The sequence below is a fragment of the Syngnathoides biaculeatus genome, chromosome 9 (genome assembly GCF_019802595.1).
Source record: "Syngnathoides biaculeatus isolate LvHL_M chromosome 9, ASM1980259v1, whole genome shotgun sequence".
Classification (NCBI taxonomy): Eukaryota; Metazoa; Chordata; class Actinopteri; order Syngnathiformes; family Syngnathidae; genus Syngnathoides; species Syngnathoides biaculeatus.
In genome coordinates this window covers 24,560,818-24,577,323 of record NC_084648.1, presented here as the reverse complement: position 1 = coordinate 24,577,323, position 16,506 = coordinate 24,560,818, and the positions used below count along the sequence as shown (strand labels likewise).

The window sequence follows — 16,506 nt, the reverse complement described above, 5'->3', positions numbered from 1 at the left end:
TTCAATGCTTATCTTTGGCGGGGTAGGGGTGAGGCGGAGGGTGTTTGGGGGGCTTGGAATGGATTTGGCTATTTACGTGTGAAAATGCACTTCGCCTTACGAAAAATTCATGTTACAAAATGACTTCTGGAATGGATTAATTTCACAAGTAGATGTATCACTGTACAATACCATAAAGTCTCCTGTCTTGCAGTTTTGATTTGATAAAGATTTAATGCTTAATATTTTTTGTTTTATTCAAAGCTGCTTTTGCATCTGTTATCATATAATATACATTGTTTAACTGATTTTACTTTGTTGTTTGTGCAGCAGAATTAAAAACATGTGGGCATTCTGTTTTAATATGTCCTACATGGTTACAGTTGTATGCTACTATGCTCTTCAGCGAGGGACAGTCCATCAGGCGATGCTCAAGCAGACATGGGTTCATATGTGTGGAAGTGGATTCCTTTGGAGGACGTAATTTTCATCACAGCACCGTTTAAACTGGTGTCGGTGATCAACTTCATCATGCCTTCTGCTATCAATGATGGCCTGGAGATAGGGTCAGAGGGTGAAAGTAGAGGGGCGTTAAATGACTTTTTAAAAATAAGCACTTGAATAAGCATAATACATACCATAGAAGAATGTGTACTGGCCCATTCACTCATACATCTCTGGAGAGGGCTGTTTACCATTATATATATATTAAAGGTTGAGCAGTTTCATGCATTAAAGTACAAAACACCCTCCTCAAAAATAGCAACTGTTACAGTACAGTGCTGTGAAAAATTATTGCCCCTGTTCCCAATTTCTTTTTCTTTTTGCAGATTTACCACACGCAGAGTTCAAATCATCAAACCAAATTAATCACTCGGAGACAAACCAATGAAATACCATATGCATTTTTCAAATGACAATTCAGTTTATTAAAGCAAAAAACAAAAATCTAAACCATTCTGACCCTTTGTGAATAAGTAATTACAACCTGAACCCAATAACAAGTTGGTAGCAATAACTGAAATCAAGTGTTTGTGATTCTTGGTGAGGGGTCTTTTACATCACTCTGGAGGAATTTTGTCCCACTCTTCGATGCAGAATTGCTTCAACTCCACCATGGAGGGATTTCCAACATGACCTGCCCGCTTAAAGCCCAAGTATCATCCCTATAAACATTCTAAAATAGATATTGTAATGAAAAATACACATAACTTCATTCACTTCAATGTCCATACGAAAAAATAAATGTGAGCGGAGAGCACGTCATCCATGCGCAAAGTTGCAGAAGTGTCATTCTACGATATCCAAGTGGTCGCCATATTGGCTGCCTCCTCTGTCCATGACGTCACCCGGACATTCGCCAATGAAAACACGCGGTGCACCCTAACTATGGGAAAGGAACACGACTCTTCTGACACAGAAGCTCTTTTCGAAAAGGACAACACAACACAACCGAGTGAAGTTAGCGGGGCAATATTACACTATTGTTTCGAGCCCTCGGGGCAATATTACACTATTGTTTCGAGCCATATTCAGATGATATGCGATCACGGTCAAACCGCATCCCCGTCCGATCCACTTCTGCGGCGGAGATGAGCCATCGCGGCTCATCGGAGCCGGCCGGTGTGGCTTATGAAAGAGCCGAGCCGTGCTGCTTTAGAGGATTGTTCACAGACACCACAGTACTGAGCAACGCAGTCGACCCGGGGTGCTTTATGCATGCACGTGACTGAGAAACGCATTCTCGGCTGGGTTCTTCAGAGCCCCCCCCGTCACAAAGCCCGACGCACAGCCTTCGCAGAAGCTGTGACCGCCGAACGCGGCACCTCAGCCGGTGTGGCTGATTTTCGGCGCCGTGGTGGCATATAATGGAGCCGAGGCGTGCTGCTTTTAGAGGGTTGTTCGCAGCCACAGCATTATGCGATGAACACTATCCAGCCGGGACACATAACTGCGTGCACGAGGCTAAGATGATCCTGCCGCTCCAGCCCGGGCTGTGTGGGTGCCCACGCGGCTTCTCATGTTTCTGTCCAGGAGGAGGTTGCGATGTCGCCGCCGCCTTCTCACATTTCTGTCGAGGAGGAGGTGGCGATGTCGCCGCCGCCTTCTCACGTTCCTGTCCAGGAGGGGGTGGCGATGTTGCCGCCGGCTTCTCACGTTCCTTTCCAGGAGGGGGTGGCGATGTTGCCGCCGCCTTCTCACGTTCCTGTCCAGGAGGGGGTGGCGTTGTCGCCGCCGCCTTCTCACATTCCTGTCCAGGAGGAGGTGGCGATGTCGCCACCGCCTTCTCACGTTCCTGTCCAGGAGTACCAGCAGCGACCGGTCCGCGGCCGTCCCACGCCCTTGTCTTGACAGCGACAGGAGCTGGGGAGTTCTGTGGAGCAACCCCGGAGCTGGAGAGACTTCGGGATGGCTGTGATGGTGGCGGTCATGGCTCTGGTCCTTCTCTCCATCATCCTCTTCGCTCCTGAGGGCTCCCAGCCGCTTCAGGACATGGCCTCATTGGTGACCAATCCCTGGTCGTCTCGCAACCACGGCGTGGGAGGTTCTCGTCCGGAGCAGTTGCCTGCCTCGGCCTGGTTCCTGCTTAGCCGTTTGGTTCCTCACAGAGGTCGTCCGCCGAATCGCCCCGTGGGGACCCTGGTGCTTGGCGTCCGGGTTGTCCTCCTGACTTGTCCACCCGGACGCCTTGCGTTTGGTGGCCTGGATGGCCACCAGACTGGGGTTTGGGGGGGGCTTGCCCTCCTCCGGACCCCCCTTTCGCCCACCCCTGCCTGTGTTAATTGTTGTCTGTTTCTTTCGTTTAGGCACGTCTGGGAGCTGTGCCTTTGAAGGGGGGTACTGTCATGATCCTGACGCTCCAGCCCAGGCTGTGCGGGTGCCCGCCCGGTTGCGCTGATTGGGAGGCGCACACCTGCTCCTCATGCGGGCTGATTATCCTGTGTATTTATATGACCCCGATGACGACTGGTCCCCGGCAGATCACTGAGCTTCATGTCCCGTTCGAGTATTCCCGTATCCCTGATCGACAACCCGTGTGTACCGACCTTCGCCTGTTCTCCGACCAACCCCGTAAGCCTGACTCCTTTGACACTTCTGCCTGCTTTGATCGTTCTCCCGTGTACCGACTCCTGCCTGCCTGCTCACCTGCTCTCTTTGCCCGACGTCACAACTACCACTGCTGCACCTGACTGCGTGCCCGATCCCCGACCACAAAATAATAAACGTTTCTCCCCGAACTACCTTGCACCGTCCGAGTCCTGCATTTGGGTCCTACTTCCGTTCCGATGGCGCGTGACAGTTGGCTGGGTTCTTCAGATGCCTCGGCATCTGCGCAGCAGCCCGACGCTGTCTGACGTGCACATCGACACATTTCATACGCGGATCTTTTGTTACATTATGAGAGAGACCGATTACCTGGTCCGCCCCCAAACCATTATTTTTTTTTTAGTAGCTGAATACCTGCCTGTGATTTGGAACCCACAAAGCTCTCGTCCTCTCCACCCGTGCAATCCATTTTTCACAACGAACAGGGTCTCTTTCAAACTTATGAAGGGTAATTCCATTCTCCCGAGTGTTCAAGCAATGTCCAGCAATGCAATGAGCTGGCATTTTGGCAATTACGAAGGAACAATGAGCTACCTTCCCGGCGGTAAAACTAATGGAAACAAACGAGTCCACTCGGGGGCGCCACTGTCCTTTACGTCACTTCCTGCTTCTTCTCAAAAACAAATCCCTCGAGAGGATTTTCATGGTGGGAGTTACAAAAAGCTGTATACGTCAGAATTATGTTTTGTATTGAAAAAACACATGGGTCCATATTGGGTGTGGGTTTTTCATTAATAATAAACCAAAAATCATCCATTTAATGACAGTCGCACTTTAAGGTCATACCACAGCATCTCAATTTGATTTAAATCCGGACTTGGCCACTGTGAAACTTTACTTTTGTGGGGTGTTTTTAGCCATTCAGAGGTCGACTTGCTGGTGTGTTTCAGATCATTGTCCTGCTGCATGATCCAAGAGTGCTTGAGTTTGAGGGCAAAACTAATGGCCAGACATCCTCCTCCAGTATTTTCTGGTACAGAGCAGAATTGATTGTTCCATCAATCACAGCAAGCTGTCCTGCTCCTAAGCAAGTGAAGCAGCCCCATACCATTACACTGCCACCACCATGCGTCACTGTTGGCACAATGTTTTTTTTTTTTTTTATCACATCTTGTTTCATTTTTGTCCCAGATGTAACGGGCTGTACACCTTCCAAAAAGTTCATGTTTTGACTCATCAGTCCACAGAAAGTGTCTCCAAAAGTCTTGAGGATCATCAAGATGTATTTTTTGGCAAATGTGAGATGAGCCTTTGTATTCTTTACTGACAGCAGGGGATTTCGCCAAGGAACTCTCCCACAGATGTCATCTGTTGCCAGTGTCTTTCTTATGGTAGAGTCATGAACACTGACCTTAAATGAGGCCAGCGAGGCCTGCAGGTCTTTTGATGTTGTTCGAGGTTCTCGACCTCCTGGATGAGTCCTTGTCACACTCTTCGAACAATTTTAGTTCATTGTCCACTCCTGGGAAAGTTTGACACTGTACGAGTTTTCTCCATTTTGTGAATAATGGTTCTGACAGCGGTTTGTTTGGAAATGGCTTTGTCACATTTTCTAGACTAATGGATTTCAATACATTTTTTCTCATTTCTTCTTGAATTTCTTTGGATCCTGGCATGATGCATTGGTCTTGAGATCTTGTAGCCTACTACACATTCTCTAACATATTCTATTTAAGGGATTTCTTGATTCAACAAGTATGGTTGTATTCAGGTTTGGGTGTGGCTTGTGAAATTGGACACACTTTCCCCAAATCTGTGGTTAGTCACTGTGACTGTGTAATGTAACAAGGGGGCAATTACTTTTTCAAAGAGGTTTTGAAATGTTTTATTTTTGTGCCATTTTTATTGAATTGTCATTTGAAAACTGCGTTTTCTATTTCCTTGGGTTGTCTCTGAGTTATATTAAAATTGGTTTGATGATTTGAAGTCTTTGTATGTGATAGATTTGCAAAAAATAAAATCAAGAAGGGGGCAAATACATTTTCACGGCACTATATATCGGCTTCATTTCAAGTATGTTCGTTATCATCCAACAGAAATGTAACTACCTCTGACACTATTGATCCATGGCATCTCTCTAATGTGAGCAGTTATGTGTTATGAGCCACTTCTTGGCTGATAAATTTTACTCATGCACATGGATTTCTTCAAAGACACAACATTTTTCGCACACTAAGTAACACAGGCAGCTTGAGTGACACAGGAATCTCATCAGAATCGGGTGATTTCATGTTTTCTTCTTTATGTTTTTCACCAAAGGTACTCTAGTCATTAATATCTGGATTGGATATGCATGTTTCAAATGTGTGATTACATTTTGTGGCCATTAAATTTCAGTACCATACATTCATGAATCTGTTGTTCACACTTCTTTATAGTGTATACTAATAAACCGTGGTTAGCATGGTCATCAAATAGTAATGATGGATTTATGTGTCATGATTCCAAATGACAACATGTTGATGTTGGCATCATGGTTGCATTGTAAGTGCCCTGTATTCAAGCAGCACATTAAATCAGTGTTCTCAAAATTTTCACACAAAGCACCACCTCAAAAAAATACTGAGCACTCCAGGTACCACCATCATAACTACAATCAAAATTTAGTTGCGTAGCAGGTCAGGTCCAAGTGTTGGTTAAAATGAAGCATAGGCTTCATTCCTAAAATGTGTGTGTAATATTATTGTAGCCACTGTTACATTATGAAAGTTTGTACATTGACACCACGCTTGAGTATAGGGGGGGAAAAAAAAGATTACTTGCAAGATAAGAGCACATGAAGTATACTGTACTGGATTAACAATGCTTCACTCAGTCATTATGCACTATTGAATTGAGTGATTCTGTTACACACCACTAGAGGCAGCCAATGTGCAATATAGGTACTTGTACCACATATTGAAAATGACAGCATTAAATCATCGGTTGTACAGTTAATAATGGTTTAAAGACGATGACATGTTGGACCTGGAACTAAATTATTTCCATCCATCCATTTTCTCTGCCGCTTATCCTCAAGAGGGTCAGCGGGGTGCTGGAGCCTATCCCAGCTGTCAACGGGGAGGAAGTGAGGTGCGACATGCATAGAGATAAACAGACACACTCACAATGACACAGAGGGGCAATTGAGGATGTACAATTAATGTTGCATGGTTTTGGGATGTGGGAGGAAACCGGAGTGCCTGGAGAAAACCCATGCAGGCACGGGGGGAACATGCAAACTCCACACAGGCTGGTCCAGGATTGAACCCGGGGACCTCAGAACTGTGAGGCCAACGCTTTACCAGCTGATCCACCGTGCCGCCAATTATTTCCATTTCTATTAATTCCTTCGTGGAAAGTTTCCAAATAAAAACCAGTTGTCAGCAACGATCTCAAAAGAGATTTTGTTTAACCTTAGTGCTTTTTATTAAACTGTAAACGTATCGTTATAGAATGGATTACCTACTAAATATGTTTGTGATAGAGTGACAGAGAGCAGACTCACTGTAGAACTCCAAACTTTTTCATGCTGCGCTTGAAATCATCCTTGAATTTGACAAATTTTCCCATGTATTCCTCCTGTTCTACTGAGTGCAACAGAGGGGTGTCCACAAAGGCAGGGCACAGCACATTGATACGCACGCCGTAGTCACTCTGAGAAGATGCATCCTGTAAATGACATTGACATGTATGTACTTCACTGCTAGCTAACTACAAGTTTACTGTGTGCATGTGTTTATATGTCCATGTGTGTGTGTCTGTGTGCTTCTTACAGCCATAACCCTTGTGAAACCAATGACTCCATGTTTAGTAGCTGTGTAAACAGGCTGGTGAGGAGAGTGCAGGAAGGCTGCAGGAAAAGAACAAGAAAAGACAATAGCCATGTTAATATTGATTAAATAGCCAGGACCTCACAAGAAATATTCACAGCTCCTCCTTGAGATGTCACCTTATTGTGTTGGAGGAATGTGTGTGCCCCAATGATCCTTGGAGCTACAGTGCCGTGAAAAAATATTTGATACCTCCTGATTTGTCTATTTTTTGCATATCTATCCCACTCAAGGATTTCAAATCATCAAACTAATTTTTTCCACACAGAGACAACCTGAGGAAATTCCAAACGGAGTTTTCAAATGACAATTCAATTTATTCAGGCACAAGAAAAAAAATCAAAACGTTTCTGAACCTCCGTGAAAATGTAATTGCCCCCCGTGTTGAATCACAAACTGAACGACCAAGACAACTTCCTGTGCTTGATAAAACAATGAATATTGCTGTGTACCAGAAACTCTTGAGGAGAACATCCGGTCATCAGTTTGTGCCCTCAAACTCAAGCGCTCTTAGATCATGCAGCAGGACAACAATCTAAAACACACCAGCAAGTCCACCTCTGAATGGCTCAATAAATAAATAAATGAGATTTTGAGTTATCAAGTCTAAGTCTGTAAATCCAATTTTGATGCTGTAGTCTGACCTTAAACAGGCAGTTCATGCTAGAAAGCCCTCCAATATGGTGGAGTTGATGCAATTCTGCAACTAAGATTGGGACTAAAACTCCAGAATTATTTGAAAGGCTCACCGCCAATTTTCGCAAAGGCACAAACTGTTATTGGGCTCCGGGGGCAATTACCTTTTCACAGAGAGTCAGAAAGGTTTGGCTTTTTTGTTGTTAATAAATTTAATTGTCATTTGAAAATTGCATTTGGAATTTCCTTGGTTGGTTTGAGTAAATTGGGTGGATGATTGGAAACCTTTGTGTGTGATAGATAGGGAATCAGGAATACTTTTTCACAGCACTGTAAATTGTTGTGGGATTATGCCCCTAGTAAGTTCACCTGAGGAAAACAGGTCCTAGGTGAGTATGATGAAAAAAATATATTCGCTTGCAGGTCACTGAGACCTCCGTCTGGGGCCAGGCTCAGAGGCCTGGCTGGACTCAAGGATAAGAAGTATGAAGTTGGATGGATGTAATGGAAAACAAAACATTCAAATACAAATCTCCATGTTTTCCCACTGAGCTGCACTTGGTGGACAAGGAGCAGGCAGGACAAAATCTGCGCTGGCCAAGGTTATGTCACAGGCCCGAAGCTGGGTTTAGCAGTGTAATTCACTGTTGCCCTGGTGGCAAGGTCCACTGCTGGCCGACTCGGTCCCGCAAAGCAGCAGAGGTCTGCACTTAGAGTATGTGGACATGTACGTCTTCATTGGTCAGGCCAAAGGAGATGAACACTGGCATGACACTGGCCGGCGTGTCCACTCAGAATATTCAATCCATTAAGTTGCAGGGGGTAACATTTTTTTTTAAAACGTTCCAGGCAGGAGCTCCTTGAGCCAGCCAAAAAAAATGTTGCATTTCCCATACTGCAAAACAAGGAAATGAAGCCCGCCTTTCTGTCTGTGTGTGTACATTCACAAGTAAATATTTGTAATGAAGATTTTTTTTTTAATGCAAATACAGTTACAGATAAATACTTCACACTACTGTATCTAAAACCCTACCAAGAGCTGTCCATGAAGTCATGTATTTTAAGATTATTTTATTGTACCTTACCAAGGTAATAGCAATGCCACCCTGGCAAAAAAGCAAAATAGAAGCAAATATATATACAAACAGCACAGTGTAATTTAGTAACAAGTCACATATTACAGTCCTTAGTGAATAAAGTTTCATAAAAGGCATTTGAGCTGATGTTCTCTAAAGCTGGAGAACTTGAATGAAGAATAATGTAATTGCCTGAATGCCAAGACATGAGAAAAACTTTGAAAATAAATAATTATATAAGACAAATTTGAAGCCTGCAGATGTGTACAAATGTGAGTTACGATTCTCAAATTTGTAGTTGAGCTGTGTGAGGCCTCAGGAAATAGAGTAAATATATTCTAATTTATTAAAATCCACATGTATAAAATGAAACTTCTTACCTCAAAAATTGTGTGCAGCCAGGTTGGCATTGCAAATTAAAATCTCAGTTCTCAGTTGCCTCACCTGGTTAAATGGTTAACTTTTAAAGGCATAAAAAAATATTTGAAATTTAGAACAAGATGAAAAAAAAACTTGAACTGGAAAGTTTCATATACCAGGCACCACAGGGGAGCAACTGGTCAGACCGTTAGTGTTTGCCTAACAGTTCTGAGGACCGGGGTTCAAATCCTTGGCCTGCTTGTGTGGAGCTTGCATGTTCTCCCTATTCCTGCACAGCTTTCTCCAGGCACTCCAGTTTCCTCCTACATCCCAAAAACATACATTAACTGGACACTCTAAATTCCCTGTAGGTGTGATTTTGAGTATGATCTGTTTGTTTCTACTGTATGTGCCTTGCAGCACCAATTCATGGTGTGCCCTACCTCCTGCACAAAGATAACAGATAGGCCCCAGCACGACTGGGACCCTTGTGAGGATAAGCGGCTCAGAAAATTGATGCAAGGCTTCAAATCCACCTGTCGATCATCATTCGTCCTACACTTGTGAGCAAGACCCAAGATACTTGAACTTCTCCACTTGGGGTAGAATTCATCTGCGACCCAGTGAGGGCATGCCACCCCTTTCCGCCTGAGAACCCATGGTCTCAGATTTGGAGGTGCTTGATGAACCCAACAGAACCACACCATCTGCAATGAGCAGTGAGCAATGTTTAGGCCACAAGATCCAGAGCCCCTCTATGCTGAGGTTGCGCCTAGAAATTCTGTCCATTAAAGTTATGAACAAAATCGGTGTCAAAGGGTAGCCTTGGCGGAGTCCAAATCTCACGGGAAACGAGTCCGACTTATTCCTAGCAATGCAGACCAAACACTGACACCAGTCGTATGGGGACCAAACAGCCCGTATCGGGGGCTTGGTACCCCATACTCCAGAAGAACCTCCCACAGCACTCCCAGAGGAACAGAGTCAAACGGCTTCTCCAGGTCCAGAAAACACATGTGGATTGGTTGGGAGAACTCCCATGCAACCTCAAGGATCCTGCTGATGGCCAGGACAAAAAAAAACACTTTGCTTTTCCTGAATATGAAATTCAACTTCTCGATGAAGCCTTTTCTCCAGCAGCAGTTAATACACCCTGCCAAGTCCATGGGATGCTGCAAAGGTGTATCAACCAGGAGAGCCCCACAACATCCAGAGCGTTTAGGAACTCTGTGGATCTTATCCACCCCAGGGGCTCTGCCACCCAGGAGCTTTTTAACCACCTCGGTGACCTCAACCCAAGAGATAGAGGTTTCTGCCTCAGAGAATCCAGACTCTGCTTCCTAATGGGAAGACATGTTGGTGAAATTGAGGAGTGTTCGAAGTATTCTCCCTATCAACTCACAACATAATGAGTTGAGGGCAGCAGTGCCCCATCCCAACTATATACAGTATTGACAATGGATTGCTTCCCCCTCCTGAGACTCCGGATGGTGGCCAGAATTTCCTCAAAGCTGTCTTGAAGTCGTTCTCCATGGCCTCACCGAACTCTTCCCATCCCCAGTTTCTTGCCTCAGTGACCAACGAAGCTGCATTCCACTTGGAGAGCTGATATATATCTGCTCCCTTACGAGTCTCCCAGGCCAAAAATGCTCGATAGGACTCCTTATTCAGCTTAATGGCATCTGTCACTGTTGGTTGTCCATCAATGAGTTCGGATGTTGCCGCCATGACAGGGACCGAGAACCTTAGGGCCACAGCTCTGATCGGCCTCCTCAGCAATAGAGGCGTGGAACATTGTCCACTCAGACTCAATGTCCCCTGCCTCCCCCGGAACATGAGCAAAGTTCTTTCGGACATGGAAGTTGAAATTCCTTCTGATAGGGGAATCTTACTAACATTCCCCACTAGACCATCACAATACGTTTGGGCCTGTCATGTTGGACCAGTATCTTCCCCCGCCATCATAGGCAACTCACCACCAGGTGGTGATCAGTTGACAAATCTGCCCCTCTCTTCACCCAAATGTCCAAGATATGCGCTTGGAAATCCAATGAGACGACCACAAGTCAATCATCCAACTGCAGCCTAGGCTTTCCTGGTGCCAAGTGCACATGTGCACTGAACATGGTCTTCATTATGGACAATCCGTTATGAGCGCGGAGGTCCAACAACAGAACACAACTCAGGTTCTGATCGGGGGGGCCGTTATTCCCAATCATGCCCTTCCAGGTCTCACTGTCATTGCCCACGTGGGCACTGAAGTCCCCTAGCAGAATGATGGAGTCCCCAGGTGGGGTGCACTCCAGGACTCCCTCTAAGGACTTCAAAAATGGTGGGTATTCTGAACTGGTGTTTGGTACAGAGTCACAAACAACAGTCAGGACCCGTCCCCTACCTCGAAGGTGGAGGGAGGCTACCCTCTCATCCACTGGGGTGAACCCCAATGTACAGGCACCAATCCTGGGGGCAATAAGTATACCTACACCTGGCACCGTGGGCAACTCCAGAGTGGAACAGAGTCCAACCCCTCTCAAGAGGGCTGGTACCAGACACCAAGCAGTGTGTAGAGGCTAGTCCAACTATATACAGAAGTTTTTGACCTCACACACTAACTCGGCCTCCCTCCCTGCCAAAGAGGTGACATTCCATGTCCCTAGAACTAGTTTCTCTAGCTGGGGATCGGATCGCCTTTGGCTACCGCCCAGCTCACATTGCACCCGACCCCTATGGCCCCTCTCACAGGTGGTGAGCCCATGGGAAGAGGGACCCATGTTACCCTTTTGGGCTGTGCCCGGCCGAGCCCCATAAATGCAGGCTCGGCCACCAGACCCTCACTTTTGAGCTCCACTTCCAGGCCTGGCTCCTGAGTATGGCCCCGGTGACCCGCATCCAGGCAAGGGAAACCGATGTCCATTTTTTGTATTTATCATTGGGGTTATACTCATTCACACCTAGGGAAATGTAAAGTCTTCAAGTAATCTACCATGGATGTTTTTGGAATATGGGACAAAACCAGAGTACCTGGAGAAAACCACACAGGGATGAGGAGAACATGCCAACTCCAAAGGCAATGTCGTATTTGAATCTGGTCCTCCAAATTTTGTACAGATGTGGTAACCATCATCATCATCATAAAAAAAGAGTTGTCCTGAATACACAAAGGGAATCCATGTAAGAAAATGCCAGAAACCACACAAACACACACACAGACGCACCCACACACCCCCACACACCACACACACACACACACACACACACACACACACACACATCCTTTTTTGATGGTGAGAAAGAACAAGAATCAATGATGCTTGCAATACATAAGGGCTATAGTAGTTAAGAACTTTGTATCCCAAATCATTTCGTCTAGTGTTTGCAATTTGCACTCCTGTAGTTATGCTGCTGAAGCCATCTTCGACTGAAAAGACACTTTAAATTTCACCTCTGGTTTGGGGGAAAGGAGTGGAGACAACCGTTTTTGGGCTAGTCTGCTCTGAACAACAATTGTTGGTCACACGAGAAAGACTTCAACAAAATAATGAATCATAAACATGCTGTAGCCTGCAGGCTATAATCTATACCAGCCTGGGTTCGGTGGTTAGGACACTTGGCTTGGCATGAACAGCCCATGCCACCAATAAGCTCGTACACAGCTTTGTCGACAGTAAGGCGACACTATTAGTTGTCTTGTATTTGTTTAAATGTAGTGTGTAATTATGTTTTGTGAAAGGATAGCTTTTTATTGTTAAAGTGAAGAAAATAAGTATTTGAACACAAGTTATCTCACTTAGAAATTATGGAGGGGTCTGAAATTTTCATTGTAGAAGCATGTCCACTGTGAGAGAGATAATCTAAAAAGAAAAATCCAGAAATCACAATGTAGGATTTTTTAATGATTTATTTGTGTGATACAGCTGCAAATAAGTATTTGAACACCTGTATATCAGCTAGAAATCTGCCCCTCAAAGACTTGTTAGTCTGCCTTTAAAAGTCCACCACACTCCATGTATTATCCTCAGTCAGATGCACCTGTGTGAGGTCATTAACTGCATAAAGGCACCTATCGACCCCATACAATCAGTAATACTCAAACTTTTAACATGGCCAAGACCAAAGGGCTGTCGAAAGACACCAGACACAAAATTGTACAACTCCACACGGTTGGAAAAGGCTACGGAGAAATTGCCAAGCATCTTGGTGAAAAAAGGTCCACTGTTGGAGCAATCATTAGAAAATGGAAGAAGGTAAACATGACGGTCAATCTCAGTCATCTCAGTGGATCCCCATGCAAGATATCACCTCATAGGGTCTCAATGATCCTTAGAAAGGTGAGGAATCAGCCCAGGACTACACGACAGGACTTGGCCAATGACCTGAAAAGAGCTGGGACCACCGTTTCCGAATTCCGTGTTGGTAATACACTAAGACGTTATGGTTTGAAATCATGCATGGCTCGGAAGGTTACCCTGCTTAGACCAGCACATGTCAAAGCCCGTCTTAGGTTTGCCATTGACCATTTTGATGATACAGAGGAGTCATGAGAGAAAGTTTTGTGGTCAGATGAGCCCGAAATGGAACTTTTTGGTCATAATTCCACTAACCGTGTTTGGAGGAAGACGAATGATGAGTTCCATCCCAAGACCACCATCCCTACTGTGAAGCATGGGTGCGGTAGCATCATGCTTCGGCCGTGTTTTTCTGCACATGGGACAGGACAACTGCATTGTATTAAGGAGAGGATGACCCCGGCCACGTATTGTGACATTTTGGGGAACAACATCTTTCCCTCAGTCCGAGCATGGGTGATGGGTCGTGCCTGGGTCTTTCAACATGACATGACACAAAGCACAGAGCCATGAAAAACAAGGAGTTGCTCCGTAAGAAGCATATCAAGGTTCTGGCGTGGCCTAGCCAGTCTCCAGACCTAAACCCAATAGAAAATCTTTGGAGGTAGCTGAAACGCCATGTTTCTCAGCGACAGCCCAGAAACCTGTCTGATCTAGAGAACATCTGTGTGGAGTAGTGGGCCAAAATCCCTCCTGCAGTTTGTACAAACCTGGTGAACAACTACAGGAAACGTTTGACCTCTGTAATCGCAAACAAAGGCTACTGTAGCAAATATTAATATTGTTTTTCTCAAGTGTTCAAATGTTTATTTGCACCTGGAACACAAATAAATCGTTAAAATAAAACAGACTGTGATTTCTGGGTTTTTCTTTTTAGATTATCTCTCTCACAGTGGGCACGCATCTACGTTGAAAAGTTCAGACCCCTCCATGATTTCTAAGTGGGAGAACTTACAATATAGCATGGGGTTCAAATACTTACTTTCTTCACTGTATAATATAAAGGAATTATTCATCCAGCTATTTTCTGAGCTGCTTTTCCTCACAAGGGTTGCAGGAGTGCTGGAGCCTATCCCAGCCGTCTTTAGGCATGAGCCGCGGTAAAACCTGAACTGGTTGCAAGACAATCACAGGGCACATCGAAACAAACAATAAGTCACACTCAAAATCACACCTAAGTGTTTTTTAAAAAAAAAAAAAAAAAAAACATAAAATAAGTAAATATAGGCCAGGTCAGCCTGGAATGGATCGGCTGCTTAGGATTTGTCCCGAAATTCCCAATTTGCCTCCATGCCCCTGGTGGCAGTACCGTATGCATGTTAGTATGTGTGTAACTGTTACCTGCCATCGAAGATACATTAATTATTGTGCCTCCTTCCTTGCCATGCTCCTTACTCATATGTTCCAGAGCCAAGTAGGTCCCATTTATTACAGAAGTCTGTAATGAAAGGGACAACCTCATCATATGACATCCCTCACAATAGAGAAGTGCACCACACAAACAGAAATGAAAATGTTGACTTGAATAACTTCCCAATCAGGTGTTTGAAAGACTCTAAAGACTGTCTTTATTTGCCTCCCAGCACATACCAGGAAACCATGGAGAACGAGTACTGATTATGTTTGTTGATGAGGAATTTCCTGTTAAATTATCTCAACATGCAAGATGGGAAAGATAAAAATGCTAATCTGAAGTGCTCAGCCAAATTGAGAAAATGCACCGTAGCTCCAAACAACACCACAATTAGTCTTCAGTTTTAAGTCTTCATCTTTCTTGGACCTCCTTTGACTCACTATGTTCTTCGTCCAAAAGTAAATCTCGGGCTTTGCATTGTTATCACATGGCTGAAGCGGTCCTGGGGGACTGATGTGGGGTTGGCGGGCTGCAGCTGTTGGACTGCGTTCCACCACGTAGTTGCAGTTTCATGATTCAAGCGCCCTGCCCCTCTGTTCTTGCCTGCTCCCCCTGGATTTTAAATGCACTACACACACACACACACACACACACACACATTTTCCCTTTTAATGCACCACATATACTCATCTCTGCCAGGCTAGTGGGTCATAGGTGGGGGTGTTTATCTGTTCGACAGTAGTATCTGGCTGTCCTGCATTCCTCAATCTTGGACCACTGCCCCTCCAGATTTTAAATACACCAGACCACTTGTTGTGTGTGTGTGTGGGGGGGGGTAGTAGTGGGGGGCACACTGATTCACAGGGTTGGGGCTGTGACTGTCGGGGACCTGACACACATTGTAACAGTGGGGAGGTGGGTCTAGACTTAGCTACACCACCTGAGGCCGAGCCCCCCAGGCTGGATGACTGTTTGGCATGGGGCTTCCCATCTCATAGCCCATGGCTGCTCCCTGGGTTCCCATCCTCATTGTTCTCTTATTGGGTTCCACTATCCACCCCCCTACCCCAACAATTAAGGGACATTCACCAGTCCTCGGGCTGGGCTCAGACCGGTCATATTGTGGGCCCTGCAGGTTGTGGGGTCTTCCTGTACTCCTGTGAGTGGGGGCCAGAAAATGCGGGATGGTGCTGGAAGGGGGTGGGGATATAGTATTGGGTCCCTGGGGCCACCACCCGGTGGCCAGCTGTCTGGGTCACTCGGCGTGGGACATGTCCTGTCCACAGGGTTGCTCTCATGTCCTCCATTGATAGGGTGAGGTCCTTCGCATGACAGACAGCAATTATAGGACATTTCTGTCTGTCTTTTTGCATGCACAATGGTGTGAAATCACTTGCATGTGTCCATAGGTGCACATTCCTCAGATTCTCACACTGGATGTGGGACTACTCACTTATTGCAATAAATAATGTATACGTGAAGTGCTTATTTAATCCCCCTCCCCCCGCACACACACACACTATTTGTATTCTTGTTCTATAGACCTCTATACAATAATTAAGTCAATCACACCACATTACAGTTCTGTAGCCGGGTTCACAATCCTTATCATGCATGTTTATTCTCCTGTGCTTGTCCTGTCCTATCTTGTCCTGTCCTTCCTTCACACGACAGACACACACTCCTCCACTACAGTCGAAGTCAACATCCGTATTTAATGTTACTTTTTTCTAAATATGTAATGATTGTCATTCTGCTTACAGTTAGTGCTTTGTTTTTGTTTCTCTCACCTCTCTAGAAATTCTGTTCTGTTTGCCTGACTCTGATCCCCAGTA

The 16,506-nt window shown here is 45.3% G+C and overlaps 1 protein-coding gene across 2 annotated transcripts in view; it reads right to left on the bottom strand.

Moving 5' to 3' along the window:
• hpgd (15-hydroxyprostaglandin dehydrogenase) overlaps positions 1-16,506 on the bottom strand; it is a 38,270-nt gene continuing 21,764 nt past the window's right edge. The window contains exons 4-7 of one of the 2 annotated variants that reach the window (XM_061829980.1): positions 14,659-14,755; positions 6,843-6,919; positions 6,575-6,738; positions 1-534 (exon numbers count right to left, since the gene is read on the bottom strand). In XM_061829980.1, the coding sequence (XP_061685964.1) occupies positions 411-534; positions 6,575-6,738; positions 6,843-6,919; positions 14,659-14,755 (462 nt within the window). In that variant the 3' untranslated portion in view covers positions 1-410. The remainder of the gene's footprint in view (positions 535-6,574; positions 6,739-6,842; positions 6,920-14,658; positions 14,756-16,506) is intronic. The other variant, XM_061829981.1, reaches the window with a different exon arrangement.